The sequence below is a fragment of the Podarcis liolepis genome (assembly GCF_965112155.1).
Source record: "Podarcis liolepis genome assembly, chromosome: 13".
NCBI lineage: Eukaryota > Metazoa > Chordata > Lepidosauria > Squamata > Lacertidae > Podarcis > Podarcis liolepis.
Genome location: NC_139573.1, coordinates 14,163,588 through 14,174,755, shown reverse-complemented (window position 1 = coordinate 14,174,755; position 11,168 = coordinate 14,163,588). Strand labels below are relative to the sequence as shown.

Here is an 11,168-nt window from a genome sequence, read left to right as displayed (position 1 = left end):
TTCTCAAAGGAAGAAATAAACATTATTATAGTGTCATGTGGTTGACAGGCAATGAATATTCCCCTCCCTGACCTTCTCCCCAGCTTAGTTTTTGGAACAGAGCTGGTCCAAGACATTTTGCTGCCTGTGGACGGGAAGACACACACCCCTGTCTCACACACATGACTGTCAATTTAATCTTTTTAAAATTACTGGCGACAGGACAGCATCCTCCAGTTGTCCTAGTGACAGTGGAATCATGTAGGGGGTGACACAGCCCTGGGCTCCAACATCTCACCAACACTACCTGACATCCAGCATCCATTGCCTGAAGCAGCAATCTCACTTTGCCCAGGGTTAGGGCTGGTCAATTTTTGAGGAATCTTAACTGAACATTACAATGTGGTTGAGGAGGGATGTTCATTCTTCTGGTCAAAACTAAACACACCCATGATTTATTCAACAGATTGATTCGGTATTGCATCCTCTTTCTTCTTCTTCTTCCCACTTTTTCACTCTGTCACAATTCTGCTCCGCCATTTCTCTGTGTTCCTCAACAACCGTCCCAGTGCCTCTTTCACCTGATCATTCCTCAGGCAGTAGATCAGTGGGTTGAGAAAGGGAGTAACAGCGGTGTAGAACAACGTCACGGCCGCATTGAGATCTGACTGGCTTTCTCCACGTGGAATTAAATTGACGGCTGCTACTGACCCGTAAAAAAGTGTCACCACAATTAGATGGAATGATATTGTGGAGAAAGCCTTCCTACGATTTCCCCGGCTAGAGGCTTTCACCAGAGTAAGAATCACAACACCATAGGAGAGCACAACAAATAAGATATTGACTAAAACCCCAGAAGTCATAGAAAGCTGACAGATGAAAGGAACATTTCCTAGTGGGGGGCAGGCCAGGGACATAATCAGCCCAGGATCGCACAGCAGATTATCAATGATGTTTGGCCCACAGAAGGACAATTTGGAGATCAAGGTCACTGGGACAACATTCCACAGGAAGCCAAGGACCCAGCAAGTAGCCACCAGGGCATAGCAGGAATCCAGGGACATGATTTGTGGGTAGCGCAGTGGGTGGCAGATGGCCAAGTAGCGGTCCAAGGCCATGACTGAGAGGAAGAAGCATTCGGTGCTTCCAAGAGAAAAGAAGAGGTAGAACTGAGCCAAACAATTGTGAAAGGGGATGATTCCTCCATGAGGGGACGCCAGGTCAAAGAGCATCCGGGGCACAGTTACACTCACATAACACACTTCCAGCCAGGAGAAGTTGCTCAGCAGGACGTACATGGGAAGCCGGGATAAATGGGTGTCCAGGACCACCAGTGTGATAATCATGAGGTTCTCGGCCAAAGTGAGAATGTAGAGGGTGGTGAAAAAGACGAGAAGCAGGAAACGTTTCTGTTGCCCATCTCCAAAGCCCACCAAAATGAATTCCTGGATGGTGGTCCCATTGGCCATCTCCATCTGCAAGTGGATAATAGAACCATCAGCCCATGCCATAAGCAAGTATCAGCTGCCTGTCTCCTTGTCTGGAGGACAAAAGCTATGCAGAAATGCCTATTAGGTGGAGTGAGAGAGGGGACTGTTGTAGCCCCCTTCCCATATATTTCAGATCACATTTTGTCACCATATGCATCTTACAGATATGTTTTTAAACCCTGGTAGCTAAGCAAACACTGAGTTAGTTGTGTTTACCATCATGTGTGAGATTATCCATAGGGAACATAGAGCTGTTTTTGTGTGTGTAGGGGGGTATTGTAAGCCATTAAATGTGAATAAAACTGCTTGAGAGAGAAGTCTTTATAAAAACTTAGTTTCCTTCAAGCTCTCAAAATATATATTTGCATAATAACAAGATGTGGTAAGAGTGCATAGAACAATAGAGGTCGTTTTGAGAAGCAAAAACACGTCTGAAATGCTTTCTAAATAATATTTACTTTGCAAAGTCCTACCAGCATGATCTCTCTGGCTTTGTCCAAAAGAAGAAGAGAAGAAGACAAAATATGAAGAAGATTAAGATGTCAAAAGTCGCCTGCAACTTTCTCTCGGCGGACTTATATAATAAAAATGGGCCAGCCTCTACTATTGTTCTGTTTCCCTGTGATTTTCACACACTGATTTTAGCTCTGCTCTCTGGATCAACAGGAAACAAGTCTGCTTCTTATTTGATCTGATAGCCCTTCAGATATTTGGAGCTGAATAGTAGAGCATCTCCTTTGCATGCAGAAGGTCTCAGGTTCAATCCCCAGCTTCTTCAAGTAGGTCTGGAGAGACCCTTGTTTGAAACCCTGGAGAGCAGCTGCTGGTTAGTGTGGACAATGCTGAGTTAGATGGATGGTCTGACTCAGTATATGGCAGTTTCCTATGTTTTTCAAATGGCTGAGTCACCTAGGAGACTTTGCATGGCAAAATCAACTAGGAGAAGATCCGCTTGGAGTGCGGCAAACAGGACAAAATATTCTGGGAAAGGTAGCGAGAAAATGAAATATTTACATGTCCTATTTACATAGGATGTTGACAAGCTGGAAGGTGTGCAGAGGAGGACAACCAAGATGATCAAGGGTCTGGAAACCAAGCCTTATGAGGAATGGTTGAAGGAACTGAGTATGTTTAACCTGGAATAGAGGAGAGGTGATAGCCATCTTCAAATATCTCAAGGGCTGTCACATGGAAGATGGAGCAAGCTTTTTTCCTCCTGCTCTGGAGGGTAGGACTCAAGCTACAAGAAAGGAGATTCCAATTAAAAATCAGGAAAAACTTTCTGCTTGACAGTGGAACGGTTGGAATGGTCTCCCTCGGGAGATGGTGGACTCTCCTTCCTTGGAGGTTTTTAAGCAAAGGTTAGATGGCCATCTGTCATGATTCTATGATTCTACATGCTAACAATATCCATTAAATTTAGATTTTGTGCAGGGAAATGGGTGATCAGGATATGAAAATGCCTTACCCAGAGTGATCGTCTACCCAGCTTTCTCTTGAGATGAGGGTTAAGCAGGGCCAATAAATGACTTCCTTGAAATGAGGGTCTTTCCAACTGTTGTTCATAAGGAAACTAAACAATAAACTGCAGCTTTATGCAAGACTAAGGTGCTGCTACTGCTGCTTAATAAAAAAATTAATATACCATTTAATTGCCAAGGTGGCTGCTGCCAGTGGTGGACTTTGGGCTCTCAAATTTCAGCAGTGCCTGTGCGCCACTAAAATTTGGTGCCCGCTGCCTCTCGTGCTCCATTCTACAACATTGTTTTGGCACCCCTGCAGTGTGGCACCCAGTGAGATTTCCCAGCAGTCACGCTATCCTAAAACCACCTCTGTTGCGAGCATTTTTTGAAAGAATTTTCCAGGGTCTGAGTTGAGGAAAACAGGTTTAAATTAGAATCAGGAGTGCAGCTGGGAAATCTTGATTCTATGCTCTGAGGGCCTTCTTGGTAGTAGCACCCGCCCTGTGGAACACCCTCGCATCAGATGTCAAGGAAATAAATAACTATCTGACTTTTAGAAGACATCTGAAGGCAACCCTGTATCGGGAAATTTTTAATGTCTAATGTTTTACAATTTTTTATGTGCTGTAAGCCGCCCTGAGTGGCTGGGGGAACCCAGACAGATGGGTGGGGTATTATTAATAATAATAATAATAATAATAATAATATTTCCCCTTACTCTTATTTCTCCCTCCCTCCCCGTGCAGAACTTTATAATAGCCTGTTTACATTTCCTTGAAAAACCAAAATCTGAGCATTGCAAGTGTCACCTATTCAAACCCATCCCTCAATGTTCTCCTTCTTCCAACCCATCTTCCTTTGGCTTGGTAGCAGTCCCATTTCAGTACCTCAGTGGCTTTCAAACTCTCGATCTAGCCAGCTGTGGGGACACCACATGCCTTGTCCTTCTGCAATAACAGGCCATGGGATTGTTTGGGTGGTAAGAAAGTGCAGATAAAAGCTAGAACGTATCTGATAAGTATTTGGTGGCCCTGGGGAATATGGTCCTTAAGAACATTGTCATTATCCACTGAAACACCATCTCTATGGGGGGTTGCAGCCTGCCTCTGCCACAGTGAAACACAGGAAATTCCTTCAGGTATTTCTTGTTTACCTGGATTCTGTTTTGCTAAACACCTTTGAGCAATTAAAATGATGGAACACTATTCAATGTGTTATGTTATATTATGTTTTTATAAAAAATTCCTTCCAGTAGCACCTTAAAGACCAACTAAGTTAGTTCTTGGTATGAGCTTTCATGTGCATGCACACTTCTTCAGATACACACTTCTTCAGATACACACTTCTTCAGATACACAAGTGTGCATGCACACGAAAGCTCATACCAAGAACTAACTTAGTTGGTCTTTAAGGTGCTACTGGAAGGAATTTTTTATTTTGACTATGGCAGACCAACACGGCTACCTATGTTTTTATATATATTGCAAGCTGCCCAGAGTGGCCGGGGCAACCCAGTCAGATGGGCAGGGTACAAATATTATGATTATTATTAATTATAGACAAGGCTCTTCAAGTTTAGTATAACCACACAGAAAACAACCACATTGTTTTATTTGGTTATGGTGCGATCGTTGTGCAGGGGACTTTACAAAAGAAGCTAACAATGCAGAATTAGTCCCAGTGGAAGCCGCAGTGTCAATGCGTACAAAGAGCTCCGCCATTTTCAGCACTGTTTTCTCCTCCTCCCAATGGGAGCCATTGGCCCCTAATTTGTACTCTGCTGCTAGCTTCCAGTATGAAAAGCCAGCATGAACACCCATGCAATGTTTGTAGTCGTCTAGATGGGGAAAAGCTTTGTTCTTTAGTGTGGCAACTGGGGGGAAAGTGAACTTTTTACACAACATGCAAATCATAGGATGTGGTTGGGGAAGATAAATGAGACAATGGTTTTGAAAAGGGATAACACAATGGCAGGGAGGCTCATTTCCCTCTATTTCCTCTCACCTTCTTTTTGATCTTGTAAGGATGCCAATTTGGCTTCTCTTCGCTCCAGCCTTAAATTCAGTTTTCCACATTTCCATAGGAATTTGCGATTTTCTATCATCTATGTATCATCTATCTATCTATATCTATCTATCTCTATTATCTATCTATCTATCTATCTATCTATCTATCTATCTATCTATCTATCATCTATCTATCTATCTATCTATCTATCTATCTATCTATCTATCATCTATCTATCTATCTATCTATCTATCTATCGTCTATCATCTATCTATCTATCTATCTATCTATCTATCTATCTATCTATCTATCTATCTATCTATCATCTATCTATCATCTATCTATCTATCTATCTATCATCTATCTATCTATCTATCTATCTATCTATCTATCTATCTATCATCTATCTATCATCTATCTACCTATATCTAAATCCTGTTTAATATTCACCAGCATTTTAGGGAGTATTTCACCTAGTAAACACATTTTGGTATTCTTTTATTTATATATAAAAATATTTATCTAAGGTCTGGTACAGTAAATCTCATGTACAGAAATATCCCAGTAAAATCATGATACAGGTCACTGAAGAGCAGTGGGTCAAGGTCTTAAAACAGCTAACATGGGTTTTTTTTGTTTTTTTTTACCGAGTCAACTTTCTCTTCACCAGTCCCATCTTCCTTCTCTGCAACCTGCCCACTGCCTCCTTCACCTGATCATTCCTCAGACAATAGATCAAAGGATTCAGAAATGGTGTGATTGTTGTATAGAAGAGCGTTACTACTTTGGTGGCCTGTGATTGGCTTTCTCCACTTGGAGCTACATACATCCCGGCCACTGTGCCATAGAAAAGGGTGACCACCACTAGGTGGAAGGATATGGTGGAGAAGGCTTTCATCCGACTGCCTCGTCTAGAAGATTTCATCAGGGTGAGAATCACAGCACCATAGGATAGCACAACAAAGAACAGGTTGCCTAAAATACCCACCGCATCCATGGAAAACTGGTAGATGATGGGAATGTTTCTGATTGGGGGGCAAGCAAGTAGGAGAATTGTCCCAGCATCACACATAAAGTGGTTTATGATGTTGGGGCCACAGAAGGACAACCTGGAGATCAAAGTAACTGGAACAATGTGCCATAGAAAGCCCAAAACCCAACAAGTGGCCACCAAGGCATAGCAGGAGTCTCGGGACATCATTTGTGGGTAACGCAGTGGGTGGCAGATGGCCATGTACCGATCCAAAGCCATGGCTGACAGGAAGAAGCACTCTGTCTGGCCAAGAGAGAAGAAGATGTAGTATTGGAGGAAGCACTCATGGAAGGAGATGACGCCACATGGGAATGCCAGGTCAAAGAGCATACGGGGCACAGTGGTGGAGACGTAGCATATCTCTAGCCAGGAGAAATTGCTCAACAGGATGTACATGGGTAGCCGGGCCAATTGGACATCTGCATGGACCAGCGTGATTATGGTGATGTTCTCAGCCAAAGTGAGGATGTAGAGCACAGCAAAAATGGCAAGGAGCAAGTGCCGCTTCTGCTGCCCAATTTGAAAGCCCAGCAAAATGAATTCCTCAACTGTGCTCCCATTGGCCAGCTCCATCTTGAACGAGAGAAGAGAAGCACTGTTGCAAACCATTAAGAAGTATTGCCTGCATGTCTCTCTCTCTGTTTCCATCGAAAGCAAATGATGAGTAGTCATGGTCTTTAAGGAGGGCAGAAGTACAGCCAACCTCCTTTCATCTTCATCTTAATTTACATATGATTATTATCGAGAAGTACCTATTTGTTTGAATTAGGTATCAGATACAGTGGTACCTCTGGTTACGTAAGCTTCAGGTTACATACGCTTCAGGTTACAGACTTCACTAACCCAGAAATAGTACCTTGGGTTAAGAACTTTGCTTCAGGATGAGAACAGAAGGAGGCGCGGCGGCAGCAGGAGGCCCCATTAGCTAAAGTGGTGCTTCAGGTTAAGAACAGTTTCAGGTTAAGAACAGACCTCCGGAACGCATTAAGTTCTTAACCCAAGGTACCACTGTATGACATATAACTAGTGATTAGGTTCCATGCATTTTACCTTTATTGATTTATGTATTCGTTTACTTATTGAAAAAAACATAGACTGCTTGCTCAGAAGACCCTTTGTGTACATAATAGCATAGAGAGAAAACTGAAAAACAAATAAATTGCAGCCAGATTATACTGCTTATGTCCAAAACATGTTATTATGCAATCATCAGGATTTGATTAATGACACTGGTCTTGAAGGCTAAGGAATATAGGAAGCTGCCTTACAACAAGTCAGACCATTGGTCCATCTTCATCAGTATTGCCCACACTTATTGGCAAAGGCTCTAAAGGCCTTCAGAGAGGGGTCTCTTTCTCCCAGAGCTACCTGGAGATTGAACTTGTGACCTTCTGAATTCAAAGCAGCTACTCTAGAATTGAGCCATGGCCTTTCCCAAGTTATCTGAAGCTATATATGACTGCTAAAACGTATGTAGCAGGAAACAGGAATAAAAGTCCCCCTATCCTCATTGTTATCTGAGTAATATTTGAGAATACGGAATACTGAAAGTCTTTCTAAATGGGGGGTAGATACATTTTAGACCTCCAAATTTTGTTGAATACCATCTCTGAGTAATTCTTATGACAGCCCTGTAAAGGTAAAGCTAAAGGACCCCTGGACAGTTAAGTCCAGTCAAAGGCGACTATGGGGTTGCAGTGCTCATTTCAGGCTGAGGGAGCCAACGTTTGTCCACAGACAGCTTTCCGGTTCATGTGGCCAGCATGACTACTCCGCTTCTGGCACAACAGAACACTGACAGAAGCCAGATCGCACGGAAACGTCATTTACCTTCCCGCCACAATGGTGCCTATTTATCTGCTTGCACTGGCATGTTTTTGAACTGGTAGGTTGGCAAGAGCTGGGACAGAGCAACAGGAGCTCACCCCACTGTGCGGATTCGAACTGATGACCTTCTGATCGGCAAGCCCAAGTGGCTTAGTCATTTAGACCACAGAGCCACCTGGTTTTTCTCCCTAAGGCAGGTGCTCCTTCTATTGTTGTTGCTATTAGTCTGTAAGCTTCTCTGGGATTACAAACTGGGTAGAAAAGCTACAAATAGATAAGTAAGTAAGTGATGATCCTCTCTCTCAGGTGATGCTTTATAATGGCGAATCAACATTTCTTTGCCCATAATCTTATTTCTGGAGAAGGGAGCCCATTCAAATTAATTCCTCTGTGTCTCTCACCCCAGTCTCCTTTGTCTTGGTAAAGGTTTCAGTTTCTGTATCTCAGAGTGCAAGGAGTTGATCCATCCAGCAGAAGGCTCACTACCATGGCTGTGTCCAAGTTTGGAGAGGGTGCTGTGTGTGAAAGAAATATACGGTTGTTTCCTGTGTCTTTTAGCTGTGAACTGGGTGTACACTGTGGAAAGAGATGGTTGGCCTGTCTGTGGACTAATGCTTGAATGCTAATGTTATATTTTCAAGAGCCCTTGGAGATGTGTCTCTAAGGAACGTTCTCATTATTCACCAAAACAAATGCTCTTTGGGGACAGGCCATGTTCATTTGCTATGGTGAAACACAGGAAAGTTCCACAGGTAATTGTCCTTTATTTTGAGCTGAAAGCACTAAATTGTCCAGGGGACATTGCCTAAGATCCAGATTTGGGGCAAGTACTCTTTGGTGAGAGAGCCCCAGCAGAGATTTAAAATTACAAAACATGTAGCAAAGAAGCTGCTAGACCTTTAAAACAGCCCCTCCCAATTTTCTTCCAAAGTTTCCCACTCTCCTTAGCATAGAAAAAGAACACACATTTGGTAAGTTAAAAACGGTTTCCTTACAAGCTCTTCAAAGGTCAGATTCATGTGCTTTTCCATACAGCAGCAAGAAAAGACAAGCAGTTTGACTTAGGTTACAAAAAGTGGTAAAAGTTTCTAAATTGTTTGTATAGAAACACAAAGATTGCTTGCTAAAGCCATGTAGTCTGGGCTTGGAGCAGCCAGTCCAGATATCCTTATGGTTGGTTACATGATGGAAAGATGGGAGAAGAAAGAGTTTGGTAAACCTTCCTCTTAAGGTGAGGGTGTGTGACCTAGCTAAGCCTGGCAGGACAGCTTGCTCTAAGGTCTTAAGCCTTTCCTGCATTAATTAGGTAAAGGGACCCCTGACAGTTAGGTCCAGTAGCGGACAACTCTGGGGTGGCGGCGCTCATCTCGCTTTACTGGCCAAAGGAGCCGGCATTTGTCTGCAGACAGCTTCCGGGTCATGTGGCCAGCATGACTAAGCCGCTTCTGGCGAACCAGAGCAGTCTACGGAAACGCCATGTACCTTCCCGCCGAAGCGGTACCTATTTATCTACTTGCACTTTTTGGCATGCTTTTGAACTGCTAGGTTGGCAGGAGCAGGGACCGAGCAACGGGAAGTCACCCCATCATGGGGATTTGAACCGCCAGCCTTCTGATCGGCAAGCCCTAGGCTTTGTGGTCTAGACCACAGCGCCACCCGCGTCCTGCATTAATTAGAGTTAAGCATATTGGTTATACGAGGCTGGATTTATCCCACTCAACTTGGGCACATTTAAAACAGGATTAGACACATTAATTGAGGCTAGGTCTATTAATGGCTGCTAGCCACAATGGCTATGCTCTTTCTCCCCTGTCAGAGGTTGTATGCCTTTGAATATCAAGTGCTAGGGAATGGGAAGAGTGCTGTTTCAGGTTTTGCTTGTGAGCTTCCTATAAGCATCTTGGCTGGCCACTGGGATACCAGGTTGGTGGTGCCAGATGCACCAGAGGTGTTTTTAAGTGCCTAATATCATAGTGCCATTATTCTAATTTATGCCTGGATCACATGTAGATAGTGTGTAGAGCCACCACACAGAAAAGAGAATATAGTAGAGTTAGGAAAGCTTTAGAAAAGGGCAACTGAAATGATGGAAGGAACTGGAGAGACCCCTATGAGGAAGGGTTACAAAATTTAGGGATTTTGAGTTTGGAAAAAGTGGTATGGTGGGACATGATAAAGTATTATAAGATTATGCAAGGTGCAGAGAAAGTAGTTGCTGTGAAGGTAGTTGCTGTGAAGGTTTTCTCCCCTTTTCATAATATTTGTGGCCATCCAAAGAAGCTGAATGTAGGAAGATTCACATGGCATCTAGTTAATCTTTAAAGTTTGCAGCCACTACATTGATAGTTGCCAACATGGAAGTCTTTAAAAGAGGGTTAGAAGTATTAATGGAGGATAAGGCTACCTATGGTTACTAGCCATGAGGTCTCTGGGACACCTCCACTGCTGGCAGCAGAATGCCTCTGAATATCAGATATGAAGGCCTGGGGGGAAATGGGGAAAATCACTTTCTGCCACTTTCCCCACCCCTTCCAATTTTTGGGTCAATGTGAGGAAGCACCTCTCTTTGGGGAAGGGGGCAGCCCAGAGACCTGCGGCTGCCTGGAGGACTCCCAAGGAGAGGGGAGAGGAGGCTGAGGGAACACTTCACAAGGAAGGGTGTTTAAAAAGGGCGAGAAGCTGCCAGTTCTGCAGGCAAGGGGTGTCATAACTGGGCTCCTGAGGCCCACAGGGATGCCACAGAAAGAATGTTGTTGGTCAAGGGAGCTGTGGACTCAGAAACGTTGGAAACCTCTCTCCTATTACAAAATTAAAAAATTCCTTCCAGTAGCACCTTAAAGACCAACTAAGTTAGTTCTTGGTATGAGCTTTCGTGTGCATGTACACTTCTTCAGATATACACTCTCCTATTACATTATTGAATCAAGATCAAAAAATGTTTTCTTCATTTTTGGCATTGCAACAAAATTTGGTTGTTAGAGACTCATCCATTCTGACCAAATGGGGTTTACCCCCTGCAGACATATTTTCGACACTATTCAAAAATTGCTTGATGTTATCTTTACATCACCGTCATTTCGCCTACTCTCTTTGGACTTTAATAAAGCCTTTGATTGCCTGGAATGGCAGTATCATCTTATCTTTACATTTGTATCAATTGGGATGTTATTTTATTTCAGAAAACTCAAAATTGTGTGCTAATAATATGGCCATGATTTGGACAGATTTACTTTCAATCCCTTTCCTAATGACCCCTAACATGAAATTCTCTTTTCACAACTGCCATATACTGCAGTTTCATGAATCTGCCTGTTACAAGACCAAAATCTCTTTCCTGGTCAGTTCCTGCCAATCCAGACCTAATTAGTG

At 43.2% G+C, this 11,168-nt stretch overlaps 1 protein-coding gene across 1 annotated transcript; it reads right to left on the bottom strand.

Annotated features, from left to right (window-relative positions):
* Window positions 1-491: 491 nt before the first annotated feature.
* LOC310692499 (olfactory receptor 11G2-like) lies at window positions 492-6,545 on the bottom strand (the record flags this gene model as incomplete). The annotated part of the gene is made up of 2 exons (XM_083473445.1): window positions 492-1,122; window positions 6,211-6,545. The coding sequence occupies 2 exons, from the start codon at window positions 6,543-6,545 to the stop codon at window positions 492-494; spliced, it is 966 nt and encodes a 321-aa protein (XP_083329571.1).
* Window positions 6,546-11,168: the final 4,623 nt, after the last annotated feature.